General features: G+C 35.9%; 1 protein-coding gene across 3 annotated transcripts in view; it reads left to right on the forward strand.

The window, feature by feature from the left end:
• The window catches only part of LOC110443640 (focadhesin-like), a 364,600-nt gene that overhangs the window by 284,183 nt on the left and 59,159 nt on the right, over positions 1-21,258 (forward strand). For all 3 annotated transcript variants that reach the window (XM_021487984.1, XM_021487985.1, XM_021487983.1), the window contains exons 6-16: positions 1,407-1,508; positions 2,286-2,481; positions 6,394-6,606; positions 6,992-7,079; positions 7,427-7,617; positions 7,958-8,224; positions 11,843-11,947; positions 12,243-12,454; positions 12,705-12,831; positions 13,329-13,387; positions 16,024-16,099. In XM_021487984.1, coding sequence (XP_021343659.1) covers positions 1,407-1,508; positions 2,286-2,481; positions 6,394-6,606; positions 6,992-7,079; positions 7,427-7,617; positions 7,958-8,224; positions 11,843-11,947; positions 12,243-12,454; positions 12,705-12,831; positions 13,329-13,387; positions 16,024-16,099 — 1,636 coding nt within the window. The remainder of the gene's footprint in view (positions 1-1,406; positions 1,509-2,285; positions 2,482-6,393; positions 6,607-6,991; positions 7,080-7,426; positions 7,618-7,957; positions 8,225-11,842; positions 11,948-12,242; positions 12,455-12,704; positions 12,832-13,328; positions 13,388-16,023; positions 16,100-21,258) is intronic.

The raw sequence follows: 21,258 nt of genomic DNA on the forward strand, positions 1-21,258 counted from the left end.
CATGTTAATAACTTGATTGGAATTATAACCTTGAGTTGACAGTTTGATACTTTGAAAATTTTGAGCCAGCCCTACCCCCAAGGGCTGTAGGGTGGGGCTCAAGGGAGTCAGTGTGCTAAAATTTCTTCATTTTCCTTGTTTAGAATCAGAGGTGCTAGTTTCAAATCCTTTTTAGTCTGAAATCTGTATGCTTGATATTGAATAAGGTGGTTTTATTGTTTTTTGTCACTTTGAATAATATTTCTGTTCATGTTAAAAACGAAATCAACTCTCTGTATAAATATATCAGGTGACCGTTAAGGCCCATGGGCCTCTTGTCTTTATATAAGGTCTTAAAAGTAATTGAAACTTTTGTATAGCAGTTTAGCCTTGAATGGATACATCACTTTTAAGTTTAATTCAACTTGATATGTCTGTGGGCGATACTAGTTCGATTAGGAATAGCAGAATAGAACCTCTTGGGTATTAAGCAACTGTCTTCATTTTTATAAAAGAAAAAAGAATACTCAGTATGTTATTTTACCCTAGTTACCCTTCGACACATTAAGGCATATAAGTAGCTGTATTATGATGTAGAATTTGGAATAAAGTTTGCAGTTATTGACATTTGATAAGGGCCATTAGACATCTCAGTTCAAGGTTTATAGAGTGTTGATATCTGCTGTGAATAGGTAAAATAAAAATGTTGACAGAAGTATACTTCTGTGTCTGGGATGTGCATTTTCTAAGGGAACTAAATATGAGGATATATGTGAGTTTAACATGCCGTTTTAAGTTTGAACCTGTCATCAGTCTGAAAAGAATAGCTGTTTATAGCTGACAGAAAGTTGTAATGTAGAATTTGTCCCACGGAAACGCTGTGAACCCAGCCATTATTTATGGTATATATTTATCGCTGCTGGAATTTGAACTGAAATTATTTTTACTGTTTCCACTATCCAGACTGCCTTAAAGTTGGTTAAGTTTAACACAAATTATGTTGTTCGTCGTTCTGTCTGTATTTTACTTTCTCTAAAATATGTGTAACCCCCAGTATGTTTTCATACACTGCTATTAAGAGAGTTATGGCCCTTGTTTTTCATCGCCCATTAATAGCCTAGTCACATTTGGCAATTTACCGGCCATCTACGACCCATCTGATGCAATGTCTTGTTACTATTTAGTGAATGTGAACAAGTGGCCACCCAATCTTTTAAATAATAAATTGTTCATTAATTGTCTTGTTTTAATTAATTTAGAGAAAAACTAAGGCTAAGGTGTTGCTTTTCCAGCAATGGCAGAGGTGTCAAATATTCTGTTTAACTCTGACAGTTTTGTTATGCAAAACTGACAAAGTAGACATCGGGCCAGACAGATCATTCTACAGAAGTTTCTATTTTATATAACTAATATTTTATTCTTTACAGGACACCTCCTCACCCCTTCATCACCATCTTGACGAACCGTCCGGAGGCATGGCCTCTCCTACAGCACCAAGTATACAGCCTCTGTTGTCATGGAAACAAAAGGTGAATATGCCTACATGTGTCTAGTTAACTGCTTATAACAGGAAATGAAAAAAAAAAAAATGTCACCATAAGCAAAATGTTTTCTTAGCTGCATGGGAACAAAAGATACACTAAAATGCTTGTTGCCATGGAAACAAAAGATACACTAAACTGCTTGTTGGCATGGAAACAAAAGTTAAACGGAACTGCTTGTTGGCATGGAAACAAAAGTTTAACTGAGCTGCTTGTTGTCATGGAAACAAAAGTTAAACTGAACTGCTTGTTGTCATGGAAACAAAAGTTACACTACTGAGATGCTTGTTGTCATGTAAACAAAAGTTTAACTGAACTGCTTGTTGTCATGGAAACAAAAGTTACACTACTGAGCTGCTTGTTGTCATGGAGGTTAAGGGGAATTCAATGTGTATCACCTTAAAGCTGTCATGATTAAACTGATATGCATTAAAATTGTCTTGTTGTTAAGGAAACTATTACTAAAATTTTGTGAAAAAAATCTTCATGAGACATTGGGATTGATATAATTACTGAAATTTCAAGAGTATAATTTTTGTGAAAGTAATAATTAAATAACCAGGAAGTTTAACAGCCTAACAGGAAATTGAAATCATTATATCAATCGCTGCAAATTTTCAACCGTGCCCTATGGCACCTCAGATTAGTTCACAATATTCCTAGTTCTTAAGGGTTTTATTTTACATGAATGCGTTCATAATTGAACATGTTTTCCTGTGTAAACTAAGACTGGTTAATGCCTGCCTTTTGATATCATTTTAAAAGTGTGCGACAGAACGCCATGGAGATGCTGGCCCCCTTTCTGAAATTTGTACTGGTGGAACCGCAGCAAAGCAGCCAATATCAACCAATGAAAACCAGTCTAGAGAGAGTCCTAATGCAAGTCATTGGCCAATCACAGGACCAGGAATCTGCCAGGGGAATACTCCGTTTCCTTACGAACATCCTGCCATACTTTCAGGTAAAATACATAAAAATTCATGACTGTTCAGAATTAAAACCATCAGCCCACGAAAAACAAAGAAGTGTGCACCTCAAAAAAGAAAAAGACATGATGTATGCACATTCATTATCAGTTGATGGAATTTAAAAAAAGTAATTTGAAAAATAAAATTGATGAAACTATGTGCCACCTTATGTTGTCAACACAATTTGGGATGTTATAACAATTGAAACATCTAGTTTCTCCAGCCAATCAGAAACAAGTATTTCAGACAGTAATTAAATATACTTCCCTATCCATCTGGTAAATAGTTAGATGTCAGTCTAGGTTAAGAGAACATAGATTCTTTCTCTCCACCTGACAGCCATACTTACTTCCCTATCGGGTAGATAAGATTGCATTGAGCCCGAAGACTGGTCGGATCTGTTGGTGTATCTTTCTGCATGGCTAGTCTGTTTCCATGTTCATTAGAAATCAGACTGGCGTCAACAATGCGGCATTGATTTTAGGCCGACATCAACGATGCAAAATCAGTTACACAGGAAGTGCATGTGAAATCGATCACTTGTATGTTTTGTGGTGCTGCTTAGCTGGATATATTCTGAAGATAATATTTCCTCTGTTGGGAAAAGATCACAGACAGAAACGAAAATATATGTCTGTATGCAATGGGAATTTGGGGTGAAACATTTCTGTTGGTTGTAAAATGATTTTAGTTAGCTGATGAAAATTTCTCAATAAAGCTATCAGCATGGATCAGGAAGTATGTGGTCAAATGGTGTTCAAAAAATAAGGAAATGAAAGATAAAAGACAGAAATAAAGAAGGAAAGATAAGCTGTAAAGAAGCAAATACCTCAAAGTACATTTGATAGGGGTGCTGAACAGGCAGGGGAGTTGAACCTAGAATCATGCCGACTTTCTCCCATGACATTAATGCAGAAACGTTTATCTTATTCAATTCACATAATACCCATGTTCTTATAAGTGTGCTCTCCCCCTAGTTTGCTCTTATTAGATGAATATCGAAGATATTTGTTCATGAATAAAAAAAAAGTTAAAAGCCTTTTTTTAACAACAAAATACCAGCCACAACAAAATGAAGTCTTTTGAATGAAAGAAGAGGAAGGAAACAAGCAGAGAGTTTATATTCAAATTGAGGTCCCAATTAACTATAAACAATATTCAAATCTTTCACTAAACAAACCTTTGTTTGTCTTAGAAATCCCCAATTAAATCCTTCCCTCTCCCAAAACAATCACTGATAATGCTGAAATCCCCAATTAAATCCTTCCGTCTCCCAAAACAATCACTGATAATGCTGAAATCCCCAATTAAATCCTTCGTTCCCTCTTGTGAAACAAACACTGATAATGCTGAAATCCCCAATTAAATCCCTCCCTCTCGTGAAACAAACACTGATAATGCTGAAATCCCCAATTAAATCCTTCCGTCTCCCAAAACAATCACTGATAATGCTGAAATCCCCAATTAAATCCTTCCCTCTCGCCAAACAAACACTGCTAATGAAGTTTTTCAAGCACACTGGGTGATGCAAGTCAATTATGTTACTGTTAATTGGCGTTCACCGTTTCATTATGATATATTCCCAAAACTTATTTAAGGATTCATTTAAAAAGAACCAAGCAAGACTGTTTAATTTGATTGTCTTTTTATACATATTTATAGCCAGTGTGCATTTAAATTAACATTAAATCAATTCACTTTTATGTTTCGGAGAGAAAAATATGGTCTTCTCAAATCCTTCATTTAAAATTGAAACGAACGAAATTTCTTTGCTATAAGAAATGTTCTTTATGTGGGTTTTTGCACTTTTACCTGAGCTACCTGTACTCTCAATTTTAAAATAATGTAAGTAACTTGCCTCCAATTTCTACCAATAAATCCATTTGGAAATATAGGAAAGCAAATTTTCCCATACACAATTTTCTACTGACAGCACCTTTGTCGTTGACACCATCAGTCTAGAGACAGGAGACGAGGCTTACGTTTGCCCTTCAATATGATTGGTGCGGTAATATCTATATGAAATGGACCTATTAAAGATATGAATGTCATACCTAAGGCTATAGGTGGCTTATATATCTAATAATCCCGCTTCTACAGTAAATGTCAACTTACTTTACATGTACTGTTAGGTAGGAGGCCTCGATTACGAAAAGTGCTCCTGTTTGGGACTTCAAAATGAGATTTGATTTGATTAGGACCAGACTTAACATCCTTGGAAGAAAATTAAGGATATGAGTAACAGAGACAATTTGAAGGGCTGAATTGTAATGAATGTTCAACTTCTTGTTTTTGAAGATTCACAAAAACAGATTACGACATAATTCAATTTTGTAAGGGAAGATATGAGTACATGTATAAATAAATACATATATATTAAGAGGGATGGGGCTGAAAAAAAGGCTTGAAAAATATGTTTTGTAATGCACAACAACTGACCTCTGGAACAATCTAGACAACTTAAGTGGATCAGTTGTTTTTCATGGAGTAATATGTTTCTTTTAGATACCTGTGAAGATGTAAATGCTTGTCATAGGACTCAGGGTCACATGCTGCCGATCTTTGCTAGGACTTTGACCTTTCACCCCATCTATGTTGTTTCCCGATAACTAATTGTTCTTGAGGCACTTTAACTGATTGGTTGGAACAATGTGTCACATTAAGCCTCTGTTTCACTCCACGAATGGATCGTAGTTTACGAACTGAATCGCAGCAACAGATCCGATCTTGATTAGATTGTGGTAATTGGAGATGAAGATGAGATGAACGTGCTTCAACTCTTTTCCAAATGATTCTGTCCGACAGCAATTGTTTTTTTCCGGGAAACACAATTCAGGGAATGACGATACCAATTGACATGCTAGATGTTGCCGGCTGATTTCATCTGATCTAGTTAGCGGGCAGATTTTATCACTGAGATTATTAAGACAAGAAAATTGATGCGATTGGATGGTGTATTTTTAGGATTGAATGTGACGGCTCTTCCAACAATTTCATGACCTTTAACCTTTTGCTGCTGACATGAAGATTTTCCCCCTTTTGTTAAAAAGAAAACTTGTGAAGAACTGCCGATTGTAATTGGATGAGTGAAGGGTGTTTCAGCTATCATTTGGCTTACATTTCTTGTTAACCATCAATCTGATATGATCTAAGTATAATCTTAAACACACTTGGCTTCGAAAGCTCAGCTTTAAGTTTCAATCTGAGTGACCGTGACATATGCTTTATGACATTGTACTGATTTTCAAGCATCAGAAACACTACCAGTATATTGAAAGCAAGTCAGGGGTTTATCAGGGTTTGTAAAAGGTGAATGATGTGGGGTTTCCTGCAGAACTGAGGGCTTCCTTTCTGTGTCCTAACAAGAGGATGTGAAAGATACCAAAATTGATCTGCTGCCCCCATCACAACACTTTTCGTTTCTTATCTTTCCTGTCTTTCTTCTCTATCCACTTTCTCTTTCTGGCAGTGTTTTCCTTAAAAATAAAGCACCCATCATCATCATGATCCTGGCTGTTGAGAGGACATTAATCCACAAATAAACAAAACAGTTAGTCAACATGCAGTATATGTAGGAAGGACAGAATGATTATAATTATTATCATAAAAACTAGCTTAAATCAAAGATTAACGGTCTTGTTATAATGACTATACTCAAATTTTCCAAAATGGTCCTATAACAATGATTTTTCCAGATTTCGTCCCTTAACCACTAAAACCCTGCTAGTGTTAGATAATCTCTGATTTTATCAAGTATTCGTTTAGATTTCTGGATGCAAAAAAACAACCTTCAAATGACCATATATCCGTTGGAGATAGTCTCAGAGACAACCATGTATATGTAAAGCGCCATATTAAGCACTTGTATCTTTCAGGGGTAAATTGATTTGATTCTTTGTTTCCAGATTCGGGAATCTCAAGACCTTGCCAAGACCACTCAGTTTGTGACCGAGATCATACTGCAGTGCCTGTCATACTGCAGAGCTGACAAATGTCAAAGAGAGTTACGGGCCCTAGCTGAGTTTGGTTTATCCCTCCATCACCAGGGGGTGCTGAAAGGTCAAGGGGTCACATCCTTGATGGATGCCCTGATGAAAGTAGCATCATCTTCTCCAGAGGTATTTTAGATGTCATCATGTATTTATAGTAACATGCAACTGAAGTAATTAATAAAATGAATATTTAGAAATTTAGTTTTAAAAATGCAGGAAAGAGTCATTTACCCAGCCTGACAGGAATTTGAACAAGTCTAATACCCCTCTCCATTTGAACTGAAATGAATCTTTACTACAAATGTCATATCATGTTATTATACCTTACAGGTTCTAAATTGAACTGTCCATTCTTTCAGTTATACATGTGTATATAAATATGTATATTGTACTTCATTTGCCATATCTACTTTATTTCCTCATGTAACATATATTATGTGTCTGAGTGTTAATAAAATCTTTGTAAGTAAGTAATAAATTCTAACCGTAATGTTCTCATATTTTTTTCCAGGTTATGGCTTCTGACCAAAACTTAATCACCGTGGCGACCACTCTTCTTTCGTGTTCCGTTGATCAAGTGCTGTCACTGCTCAAGATGTGTAAGTTATTTTTATGGGAAATTTTTCAGTTGAAATTATATAAATCATACTTTTAGAACGTCATTTGTTCCTGAAACCAGTCATGAGGTCAAGAATGTTTGACATTGACAGCATTTGCAACCCTGCTGGAAGGCGCTGATTTGATCAGTCACATTTGACACTTATCAGATTAAGCTGGATAAAATCCCCCCAAAACAAAATATGAAATGAATTATAATGATATTTAACAGTGCTCTAAATATAACTGCTGATATTAATGTTATTTAGACCCATAGGTCGTGCAACATTGGTGTGTGTTGTTTGAACTAAGTGTTAAAAGAAAAACAAAAATGATTTTTCTTTTGAAGGCAAGCTGATCCTTGAGACAGACAGTCGTGTCATCAGTCCAGTCGGAGCGGGGATGTTGGTCCTGCCCGTTCTCCAGATCCTGGCCACACCCAAGTCTGAGTTGATTGGTCGACAGCTCAGCGTCCTTCACAGTCTAGCAGGGGAGATAATTCTAAACATCGAGAAGAAACGAAAGATTCCTTATGAAATGGTGAGAACATTTTGATGTCCATGCTATCAATTATTAATGGCTGCAAGACAGAAATAAGATTATGTAGATACTTTTATAATAATGAATCCAGATAGGGGCCAAAGAATTCAGCTTTCTAAAGGCAAAATTAATTATAAGATTTTATGTTTAATAAGACAATTTCCTTAACTATTGATTATCTATAATAAAATTATATATTAAAAATGAAAACCTTAAAAAATATTTAGATATTTTGGAACCATTTTTTGTTTGAAACTAAAATAAAGAAGATTCTCTTGTATAGCACATTACACCAGCTAGGAAATCTGTTGTATATTTGTTGTTTGTATGACATCCACAGGTATCAGACCAAGATATAAAGATTGGTTTGACCACAGCTAGTTACCAAGGTCAAAACTTTGCCAACTGGACAAAAGTCTTCTCTATGCAGCAAGAGCAAGCAGTGTCCTGGATGTCTGGTCTGATGTCATCGCTCAAAGTGACCAATCACATCCCTTTCTCCTTGACTAATCTGGTGTCTGCATTGTTGACCATGTTCAGAAATGATCGTGAGGCCAGTCTGGCCCTCAAGACCTTGACTCTGATAGCCAACAGGGACAACACTCAGGTACAACCAAACACTGTGTAAAGCTAAAGGATATATATATGCTACCTTACCTCCGTACTCATTAAACCTATGATTTGTGTTAGAGTTATCCCCCTTACACACTATTCACTTGGCACTATCCCTACTATCCCTTAAAGGGACATCACGTGAAGAGCCATATTTTTTTTAATGAATGTATGTATTGTATGCACTTCCACTTATGTTACCTCGCTATCCCCATATTCATAGTCCATTCCAAATGTCCAGTTTGACCACTTGAATTGTTCGGGAAAGCCCTGTCAAAAATACCGCCGATAACGTCACCTGACTAGGCAGTATAAACACAAGTGGTGTGAGCGAGATGAGACGGTTTCCAAAGGGGCCCCCAGAGAGGGGCCGTCAGGCAATTGCAACTTCTTACCGCACTATGAAACCAAGTAATATGATTTCTAAGTCCGTATTCAAACTTATTGAACAATAATTATTCATCATCATAAGTTAATTGCACACTTGCCAATATTCAGAATTTAAATTTATTTAGCTTTAAACATATATTTGTGGCCCATAAAATTGAACAAGGTATGGGGCACAAGTTTTTACAATTGATCACAGCCTTCTCCCGTCATACATTTACAATTAAATGTCAACAATGATAATAGGCATAAACATAAAGTTGATATATATAAATATATATTGAATTTAATACCGGTACGGATGGTACGGGGCTAAACACCGCTTCCCTCAACCATGGGACAAACCTTTCTGTAAAAAGGAATGGCGCGAGACGAATATCCCTTTTCAAATGTTTACATAAAAGTGCATATATGCAATGACAAACTACACGCGTATAAAAAAGAGAAACGTTTGTGAATTTTATTATTACATTGTACAACTCAATGTCTTCGGCCAATTTTTTCCCTATACCATGCATATAATTGTATGTATACTCTCTTTCCCACTTTCACTGTCTCCATACGCTAACACTTAGTAAGTCATATTAGCCATCACACACAATAAACTGTATGGCAAAACCACTCCGTGTACATGTACAATATGTGTCAGATATGGAAAGTGTTGAGATACTTGATAATTATATTTTTTCAACATTTACAAAGATTAATTAAAGCATACTTGTAAATGGACCTTTTTATGTTGAGACAACTTTTCTTTAATCAGTTCCTTTTGTCCGAAACAGATAAGCCGTAGTTATCGGCAGCATGCGCCATTTTTACAACATTCAACATCATATGAAAACATGAACTGTTTAAAAATTACGATTTAAAAACTAATATTATGCGATCCTATTTACTAGAAGTAATTTCTCCTTCCTCAGTTATTCAGCCTGGTCCGTCATTTTGACATTTTAATCTAGCTGTGATAACGTAGCTTTCTGACGAAGAGCGATTTTTTTTTATATATTGCGTCGTCGCGCCAGAGGAGGCCGGTTATTCATATTAGTACTTATCTAAATCTTGCATGTCAAAACAAAACAAAATCGTTTAATTCAGCAATTTAATTAAATCATACCATTTTACTGATCCCAGTCATATTATAAATTATGTAAATCTAATAGCGCACGTATCTCATTTGACCCCGAGTACCGACAGAGAACAGAACAAAATACGCCGTGGCCATCACAACAGTTATCCCTTGGAGGGCCTCATGGCAAAATCAAACTAACCAGTCACTTATCCCTTAATTCCTTTCGCATAAACCACTGTCTAATTATAGAAACACAACGTAAACTCCCTCCGATACATGCCCATTAACATATTAGACTAAGTTCATTTGTGTTCAAACTCACACCATGATACTACTACTAGCGAGGTTAATAGTTTTAGATATTTATTCATAACATAAACAGCGCTAGCATATCTGTCGATTTCATTTCAGCTAAACCGGCAATCCGGAAGAATAAATGCACCGTACTAACTGCTAGGGCAGTTATTTTCTGCTTTGAATACTTCCCACTGGCAATAATGATTCCGTAACGTACTCATTGTGCTATCTTTTGACCATTTGGCAACTTTTGGCTTCGTAGCTGACACGGAACAACACTTTTTCTTTCGCTTACTTCACACGGCCAGTCATTTTGTTTACAAAGAAATGGTGTGCTATGCGCATGCGCTAGTAGAGGGAAATCCCTGAACAAAACGTTGGTCAGACAGGTAGAAATACCGATGATTATCTTAGATTTAATCATTTTTATGAATCCATTTCAGCCAAATCCGATCGTTATTTTCCATCAGGAGTCTCACTTGATATGTTACTTCAGCGTGATGCCCCTTTAATGCATTATTAATTAAGATTATAAGATTGTTTAACCTTTAATTGTGTCTTGCAATTCGTTCCTTTTTTCCCCAATTTTAGATATGACGCTACTCTTTTGTCCATAAGATAAAGAAATAATTTCACCTCAATTTGTGATTTTGATATTGATGTCCATCTTCAACAACCAGTATAAATCAATAGTTTCTCCTAAAAACAGTTGGGGGGGAAAGTTAAGAATAAGTAACTATAAAATGCAGGTTTCTTTTAAGGTCGAATGAGTGTATTGATAAACGGAAATAGGAAGTACATCCAACGTAGGGAGACAATATCACAATTTCCGCATAATCTAATGTCTAGAGTTGTGATGAATATTGTATACATGTTTATTATTGACAGAACAGTGTGTGTTCTCTCAATATTAAAGTATTTCAAAGAAATCCAGGCATTAATTCAGTTGTTTTTTATCAGTGAGTCATATTTGTCCATTTTTCTGTACTTCAGGAAACCGGCTACCTATGAAGTTTTTCAAGAAAGATAACTCTTACATGCAATTACTATGTGTATGGTTGTATTATAAAATGTCAATTTTTAACCGCTCATAGATAATTTATTTTACACAATTTCAGCATTTATTAAATTGATACACATTAATGCAATACTAATCTATGGCAGTATCATTTTTATTGACATTGTTTTGCAAAAAATTGTGTCTTCCATTTTTTTTCAAAATTCACTCCTTTTTACATAAATTTCCATTTAAAATCCTTCAAATTCTGACAACATATATTTTTTCGGGGCCAGAACATTTTCTTTACTTCAAAGCAATATAACTACAAAATTTGAAGAAATTCTACTGAGAAATGGTGACACAAACCTATTACCTTAAAGAATTGTATCAATGTGGCAGTATACTTCTTCTGTATCCAGACCACTTGTTGGTTTTATAAGTAACCTTTATAAGAATATCTGGTAAATCGTAGTCATCAGTGCACTTCTTCTCAGTCAGATAACACATGTAAGCCTGCATCTCCTAGATGACACATTAGGTATAAGACCCTGAGCTGATGGCATAAGCCTAGTATGAAAGGCAACAAACACATGTTTATAACTGTTGCTTAAAATCTGTCGGAATTGATGTTATTGGAACATCACCTGACGTCTCGCTAGAAAAGCAAGAAACAGCAGTCATTGAAACAAAACTATTTTATTGTTTGTTCTTTATGGAATGAAAAAGTAAATATATGTATTGTTTCCTTCAATTTATCAAAAAAGTCCTTGAAATGCCCTTGAATTTTGTGCCAACATTTTCTTTAAAAACTGAAATCAATTTCTATGAAGACAGCCTACTTCTTGTGTTTCTCCCAACAGGCTCCATGGTTTTTGCCGCTAATGCTGTACCAGCTAGGAAGTGAGAGCACTCCGTCTGTCAGATTTGATATCCTGATGACGATACCCAAGCTTGCTACACATAAGGTGCATTTCTACTCTTTATATATGTGTATACAGTTGTTGTCCCTTATGCAAGGACTTTTATTTAGGCTGGACTTACAATCTGTAAAATATGGTAATTTTAATATTCTTCCAGACTTATTATCTGTAGTAAGAAACGTTACCTTGCATTATAATTAGTTAATTAATTTTGTAAATTGAGAGATTTTTCTTGGTGTAATTTTGTTGAAAAAAGTAAGTAGTCGCATCAGATTCGCTATTTTCTACTTTTGAAATATAAGCTTAAGAATTTAAAGATATACAAACGAAACTTTACTAGGTGTGTGTTGGGCCTATCCTGAAAACTATCCAGTCCTTTGGCACGTTTCCGGCGATGAAGGGAACTTACCTGCAGATGTTGACAGACTTATGGAAGATCCAGGACCGATGCTTCCCACAACTGCTGAAGGAGATCATGGAATCACCAAAAGGATACTCCCTGGAAGTATTGCTGGTCAAGGCAAAGGCCATCCGGGATGTATGCAAATTAAGGTAGATGATAATGAAAAATTAAGTGTATGAATATGCAAATAAAGGTGAATAAATAGGCAAATTAAGGTAGATAAATATACAAATGAACATGGATAAATATGCAAATTAATATTGATGAATATGCATATTAAGTTAGAGTTATGCTAATTCTGTTTCGTTCTGTTTGGAGGCCTTTGGAGAAAACCGAAATAAATTCTGCTGCACCATTTCTATAAATAACTTGGTTAGTAAATTGTGTTTTGTTTCACAGACCAGAACAACACGGTACGGACATGCTTGGTCCTCTATCGGACATTCTCACCCTCTGTCCTGGAGAGGAAGAGGCAGCTGTATCGTCTCTGGCTCTGGAAGGACTTTACTTCCTATGTGAAGCTGAGGTAGGCACATTGTTAGGCCAAGAGAATAAATTATCTGTTGCGTATTGCATACTTACACACAGCAAAATACTTCAAAAGCAATTTTGACAAACTAATGTTTACCTTGAAGAACAAAGTTATAAAACTATTTAGAAAAAAAGAAATGAAATGGTTTTAGACGATGCAAAGTATATTTTTAAATTATGCCCAATACATTATCCGGTTACTTTTATTTGTGCACATTTAGATGATTGCTAAATACTTCACAGATTATTGTTTATTTGAGATGAAATACACAGGTCTTATATATGAATCATCAAGCTAAATTTCTGGATGAAAAAATGTCTGCCAGCAAAAATTGATAATTAACATAACACTTTGTGTAGTGTTTCTTCATGTCATTTTCAGCAAAGTTATCAAAAATGTCTATGATACGGTCAATATGTCTGACGAAAGTAATTTCCTCATAATGACTTTTCAATTTTTTGACACATTCCTTATTTTATATCTACCCTCAGGTTATTAACATCCTGTCTGCCTGGTCCGTGCTTGCTGACAGTCTCGTCCGGGATTCACGGTATAAAACACATCTTCTTAATTACTTCCTTTTCTTCAATTTATATTATGTCGTTTCACATCCATCAGGGATTTTTATAGTCTTGAAAAAAAAAACTCTGTAAAGTTCACCTTCTATCTTCAGAGTCAATACATTGAAGTTTAGGTAAAAAAGTGCTTGTGATTTTTTTTATTTCTGAAAAAAAGCCTAAATTATGATTAAGGAGACTTCAAGCACTTAAATTATCTTTTATGTTCTCGAGAGAAAATGCACTTTTCAAAATATAACATACAAGGTATTTTTACAAACCCAAGGGACATACAGCTGGACCCATTGTAAGAAACTCTCAAAAATCAATTTTATAAGCTTTGCTATACATGAAAGAGAAAATACACCACTATGACTTTTTTGTGGCTCACGATTTTTCAACCTCATTTTAGAAATGAGATAAATCAGAAACCTTAGAAAAAGGCAGAAGTGGCAAGTACCGGTATGGTTTCGGAGATCGGTTTGTCAGCAATGGTTCGAAAAATGGATTTCTTTTATATGCCAAACGTTATTTGTGGAAACATATCTATGAAAACCTACAATCTCAAAATAGACTATTGATTTACAAAATAAATAAAAACAAGAAGAAAAGAAATGAAATAAGCTAAATCTAATTCATCTTATATTTTAACATTAGGTATTTTCACTAATCTAAAAAAAAAGAAAGAAAAAAGAGAGATCTATTAATTCTAAAATAAAATCCATCAACAGAATGTAAATATTCCCATTTCAAATTGATACTTCTACGTTGTAAGGATTCTGTGAAACCTCCGCAGATTACATACATTTGCTAACTGCAATACTCTGGATAGATGGACGCTGACGAAAGACAGTTTGAATTTTATTTAAGGAGCCTAGTTGACATTCGTAGAAGGCTGACTCGATTTCAAATGTACTTTACAGAAATGTTATTCTACCCCCGAGAACAAACAAAACCTGTTTTCGCTCCATATCAGTGTTTCTTGAAGTGTATGTGATAATTAAATGACAGTGAGATATTTTGAGAACTTGAAAAGTTCTCTGTATTGAATAAAATATTTTGACGCACCACATGTGAAGGCTTTTTACTGAGTTTGTGTTACACCTCCTAGAACTTACCATTTTGACAAATTCGATAACAGAAAATATGAATAAGTTTACTTAAACCATTCACAAATTACCTTATCTGGTTAAAGGTTACTCCTCAATGCTTAAACCCTCTTAAATGTAAAAAAAACCAAAACATTTTAAATGTTTTATTTACTATAAATATCCAAAATGTTTGAAAACCAAAATTTAATGTTCTTTACACAAGGGGATGAAGTTTGAGCTTATGCTGTGGCGCGGCGTCCTTTGTTCATCCATCCGTCAACTTTTCCTTTAAAACACTTAAAGTCCTGAACAGCTTAATGGATTTTAATTAAATTTGGCCTGGAGTTCCTTAGGCAAAGGGGACTCAATATTGTATAAATGAAGGGTGTGCCCCCCTGTGGTAAGAGGGGCAGGGCCCAATAAGGGAATTTTAGGTAAATCGTTTAAAATCCTTCTTCAGTTCAATTGCCCAGATGAGGGATACAGGAACTGTGGGCCTCTTGTTTGGAGTGCACTTTGGTCATCGGTCTACATTGATATCTCTGTAGCAATAACCTTGTCCGTCTGTTAACCATTCCAGCAATGACTATAATAGTATACGATTTTGATGAAATTTTATAATCATTTACAGTGAACAATTACTGAAGCTGGATTCAAACTCAAGCAAAATCCATAAGTACTTGATTAGTAAACTACAGTGATTGGTTGGCTGCACAATAATGTAATAAGATATGGCTGAGTCTGATGAAACTTGGTCAATACTCATAATGTTCCAAGACAATTAAAGGCTAAGTTCAACGTTGAACAAAATCTTATCCTTGATACTCCAGGGGTTACGCTCACTAAAGCTCTCTGCACCTCCTGGAATATGTTGTGGCAAAATTGAAGGCCTAGAGTGCACCACCTTGTGGACGGGATGAGAGGAGAAGACTAGTTTGATCCTTTGATGTACATCAAAAGAATCTCCCGGTCGAGTAACAGTACAATAGACTGGCTTTGAAGTCGGTTGTCACTCCTTTGTAATGACAGGTATCTGCCTTAAGTGATTGGTCAGGGACCAATCAAATAGCTAGCTGCATGCCTTCAATTTTTGGATGACATATTCCGGGGATGCAGAGAGCGAAAATGAGCGTTAACCCTGGAGTATCGAGGATGACAAAATCTGGGCATGGCATTGAACGAGCGGTTATTTTTCTGCCTCTGCATCAATCTTGTTCATTATTAGCCTCATAAAAATTCTCTGAAAGACAAGAATTATATCATCTAACCAAGGTTTGACTGGTGTATTTTGCACACATTGCTGCAGGTTTACCATTTCTTAGTGACTTCTCAAACTAGATAGCCCTTCTTTGAATATAGCATAAATGTATCAAAGTATCAAAGATACCTCTGAAAAAAATGTGCATTCTTGTTACCTTAAGCAGGTGATAAATCTACAAATTTTCTATGAATATTCCTTATTTCAAAGTTCTTAATTTTCATTAGTTTCATAATTTATTAAAACCAGTGTGATGTGGAGTAATTATCGTTCTTTTCAGACCTGCGGTAGTTGAAAAGATATGTGAACTGTTTTCACTTGTACCATCATTGGAAGAACAGACTGCAGATTATGAGGTAAAGTTGTGAAAGCATTTTCGATTTTTTTCTTTGTATAAATTTGTTTCATTGAAGTAATATTTATTATAAACATATGAAAAGCTGCTGTTTTACCTTCCCTACATGGGCAAATAATCTGCAAATACAGCCAAAATGAGGTGGTGCTGAGGGAGATATAAAAGAGGTGGTGCTGAGGGAGATATTAAAGAGGTGGTGCTGAGGGAAATATTAAAGAGGTGGTGCTGAGGGAGATATTATAGAGGTGGTGCTAACAAGGGAGATATTAAAGAGGTGGTGCTAACAAGGGAGATATAAGAGGTGGTGCTGAGGGAGATATTAAAGAGGTGGTGCTAATAAGGGAGACATATAAGAGGTGGTGCTGAGGGAGATATTAAAGAGGTGGTGCTAATAAGGGAGACATTGAAGAGGTGGTGCTGAGGGAGATATTAAAGAGGTGGTGCTAATAAGGGAGATATTAAAGAGGTGGTGCTAATGAGGGAGATATTATAGAGGTGGTGCTGAGGGAGATATTAAAGAGGTGGTGCTAATAAGGGAGACATTGAAGAGGTGGTGCTGAGGAAGATATTAAAGAGGTGGTGCTAATAAGGGAGATATAAGAGTTGGTGCTGAGGGAGATATTATAGAGGTGGTGCTAATAAGGAAGACATTAAAGAAGTGGTGCAAATAAGGAAAACATTAAAGAGGTGGTGCTGAGGTGGTGCTAATAAAGGAGATATTATAGAGGTGGTGCTAATGAGGGAGATATTAAAGAGGTGGTGATAATAAGGGAGATATTAAAGAGGTGGTGCTAATAAGGGAGATATTAAAGAGGTGGTGCTAATAAGGGAGATATTAAAGAGGTGGTGCTAATAAGAGAGATATTAAAGAGGTGGTGCTTATGTGGTGATAATAAGCGAGATATTAAAGAGGTGGTGCTAATAAGGGAGATATAAGAGGTGGTGCTAAGGGAGATATTAAAGAGGTGGTGCTAATAAGGGAGATATTAAAGAGGTGGTGCTAATAAGAGAGATATTAAAGAGGTGGTGCTTATGTGGTGATAATAAGCGAGATATTAAAGAGGTGGTGCTAATAAGGGAGATATAAGAGGTGGTGCTAAGGGAGATATTAAAGAGGTGGTGCTAATAAGGGAGATATTTAAGAGGTGGTGCTAATAAGAGAGATATTAAAGAGGTGGTGCTTATGTGGTGATAATAAGCGAGATATTAAAGAGGTGGTGCTAATAAGGGAGATATAAGAGGTGGTGCTAAGGGAGATATTTAAGAGGTGGTGCTGAGGTGGTGATAATAAGGGAGATATTAAAGAGGTGGTGCTAATAAGGAGGATATTAAAGAGGTGGTGCTAATAAGAGAGATATTAAAGAGGTGGTGCTTATGTGGTGATAATAAGCGAGATATTAAAGAGGTGGTGCTAATAAGGGAGATATAAGAGGTGGTGCTAAGGGAGATATTTAAGAGGTGGTGCTGAGGTGGTGATAATAAGGGAGATATTAAAGAGGTGGTGCTAATAAGGAGATATTTAAGAGGTGGTGCTGAGGTGGTGATAATAAGGGAGATATTAAAGAGGTGGTGCTAATAAGGGAGATATTAAAGAGGTGGTGCTAATAAGGGGGATATAAAAGAAATGGTGCTAATAAGGAGATATTAAAGAGGTGGTGCTAATAAGGGGGATATAAAAGAGGTGGTGCTGAGGTGGTGATAATAAGGGAGATATTAAAGAGGTGGTGCTAATAAGGGAGATATAAAAGAGGTGGTGCTAATAAGGAAGACATTAAAGAGGTGGTGCTAAGGAAGATATTTAAGAGGTGGTGCTAATAAGGGAGATATTAAAGAGGTGGTGCTAATAAGGGAAATATTAAAGATGTGGTGCTAATAAGGAAGATATTAAAGAGGTGGTGCTGAGGGAGATATTAAAGAGGTGGTGCTAATAAGGGGGATATTAAAAACATCAAAACACACCAGTAAAGTAAGGATAGGAAATGTAAGGTTACCAACCATCATAATTGGGTGTGTTATAAACATAACTGTTGCCAATATACTATTATACATGCAATGACATAGTCTGATTCTGGTACAAACAGAAAGGTAGATTGTCATTCTGTCAGAGTTTAAGTTAAGACTACACTGACTTATATCCTAGCTAATTTTGGAATAATCAGCTGCAAAAAAACCCTGATATTAAACAATTCAAAAATAATTCACAGAGGGTTTGTTTATACAACACAAGATGTTTGAATATGAATGTCTTGTTTGGTAGTTTTCAAAAGACATGAGATTATAGCATTGTCGGTTTGGACAGATTGTTAGTCAGAATACTTGGGTCAGATTAGACAGTATTTTGTAATACAAAGGGTCAGATTAGACAGGAATGCAGAAAGTCCAGATTAGGTTTGTTTTGCAGTTTATCTGGTTTAAGTGACTTGCAGGAAATAAGATAATTTTGAATAAAAACAAATTTCATAGTTTATTTTTACCGTCACAGATAACTATCACCATGAAACTGTTTTTGGCCGGATTGCAACGCAATCAGGGCTTGTAGATTGGCGATTCCCGGCCGGACAGCTGGCCGTCTGTCTATTTGTCTGCACTAAGGTTAAGAAGAATGGTTAAGCTCCGTTTTCAAGTTATTAATTATCCCACATCAACTAAACCTGCATGGCTTATGTATCTAAGGATGCTTATCACATGTTATGCTTAGGATGCTGCTTCGGACCTACATTTTCTGCTTCAGTGACCAGGTTAAGAAGATTGGTTTAGGTCACTTAAATTACCAAGTTATCACTTGTTATACATCAATGAAACTTGCATGGCTTATGTATCTAAGGATGCTTATCACATGTGATGCTTCGGATGCTGCTTCTGACCAACATTTTCTGCTTCAGTGACCAGGTTAAGAAGATTGGTTAAGGTCAGTTACTAAGCAACTTAACTTGCATGGCTTAAGTACAGTCGAACCTCGTTATCTCAAACTCGTATAACTCGAAGACCCCGTTTAACTCGAAGTATTTCATCGGTCCCGGCCAAAACTCTTCTTAATCTTACTAATAAAAACTCTGATAATTCGAACTCTGAAAACTCGAAAAACTCGGATATCCTGAAGTGAAACATCGGTCCCAACAACGTAAATCCTACATAAAAATATCTCCTACCTCGAAGTTTCTTAAGATTCACAAGTCTATCATATATTCTTTAATTATTTGATACGTGCTACGGTAAACATCGTTCTCATAGAGCAGCTTACGCTCGGTCATAATTACTTAGATTAAACTTATGGCATTAAAATGTGTTTGACTGTAAAAACACTTTGTACAAATAAAGAAACAAACTTCATCAATGTTGATTAACAACAATTAGTACTTACTGCGAGCCCGTAAACAATTTGAAAAGCACTTTATTTATACCAAAGCTGCGGACACATTCTAACCGGAAAATGGGTCACCGTGTGCGGTCATGCGTAAATAAGCTCCACAGTAAAAATCACAACCTAGGACTGGTTCGTTGGTTTATGTTTTTACAGGAGCTTGGATGGCATTGATAATTAATTGAGAGATTATAGGAACAATACCATAATTCTTGTTGACTACGTCGTGTTGAGGAGATGTCAAGTGTCATCGGAGTCTATAAATGTGAATATGTTTCCTGATTAACTCATACCCATTTCGGAATGTCGAAATCAACTGAGCAATCCAACGTGTACGCTCCAATACAGTGATTTGTATAAAGACATGTGCACTTTCATTTCCGCATTGAAATTTCTATCACCATAGCACGAGGCCGGAGACAGCATGTGTGTTTATTGTAACATTAATTAATTAATGAATATGATTATGAATAAGTTGTATATTTTTTATTCTATATAGTTATCTTTTTGTCATTTATCGACTGTTTAGATACGTTGATTGCCAGAGAAATCAATGACATACATATAGCTTCATATTGGAACTTTACCAAGCTTTATGCCAAACATAGGAACTAGCTTAACTCGAATACTCGGATAACTCGAAGTTTCCCAACGATCCCGTCGACTTCGAGATAACGAGGTTCAACTGTATCTTAAAGGATGCGTATCACATGTAATGCTTTACATGAAAATGTACTGTAGCAATTATTCCGGCATATCGCCATTGGTGGTTTCTTGTTTCTACCTTGTAATGATTGAAATTAAAAAGGAACATCTGTTTGTAATTAGGGCCCCGTATCGGAGATACGGGTGCCCTATAGTAATCTCTCTGTCTGTCTGTCCGTCCACAAATTATGTTCCTGGCTGATAACTTTAGTATTTATTGACCGATGTACATGAAACTTGGTCAAGATGTTCAGTTCACAAAAATACACATTGAGGTAAAAAGACAAGGTCAAAGGCCAAGGTCATTAGGTTCAAAGGTCAAGGTCAAATTTTGCATCTTTTCACTGATGAATATTTTGTTATGACATAATGAAGCAAAGTTGATCAGAATTAAAAAAGGAGTCAACTGACCAAAGGTCAAGGTCATTGGGGCAAAGGTCAAGGTTAAATTTTGTACCTTTTCCCTGATGAACATTTTGTTATGATATCAAAAAGCAAAGTTGGTTGGAATTAAAGAATAAGTCAACTGACCAAAGATGAGGGTCACTGGGTTAATGGTCAAGGTCATTTGGGTCCAAAGGTCAAAGATAAAGTGGATCTCTGACTTTGACCCTGGCTCTTGATGGAGGAGGTATATAAGGTGAAATAAAACAAATCAAAGCTAACAAATGAGTATTGCACCGGTATTTACATTTCTGTTAGCCCAGCAAATATGGAGCTGGAAGGAAACAAGACTCGCATCATAGTACATGTAAAATGTATATTTTGCTTCCTTGCGTCCAAACGTCGAGCGTCGAGCTCAGCTATATGGGCAGATTGCTTCGTGATGATTATAGGGGATATATTGCCACAAGACGGGGCCCTTCCTGACCTGTCAGTGTTCTAGTTCTGAAACAATTGTTGCTGAAATTTTGTTTGATTCGCCTCATTACTCTAACTAGAAGCTATATTTTCTAATGAAATTGAATTTGACATTGCATTCAAAATTGATTGAAGGAATTGTAGAAAATTTATTGATTTTTGACGTTTACAACATTTCTGCTGTCGGTGAAATCCCAATTCTGATTAATCTAATCTCTGGGATAATGCATTTC

This window comes from Mizuhopecten yessoensis, unplaced genomic scaffold (assembly GCF_002113885.1).
Source record: "Mizuhopecten yessoensis strain PY_sf001 unplaced genomic scaffold, ASM211388v2 scaffold716355, whole genome shotgun sequence".
NCBI lineage: Eukaryota > Metazoa > Mollusca > Bivalvia > Pectinida > Pectinidae > Mizuhopecten > Mizuhopecten yessoensis.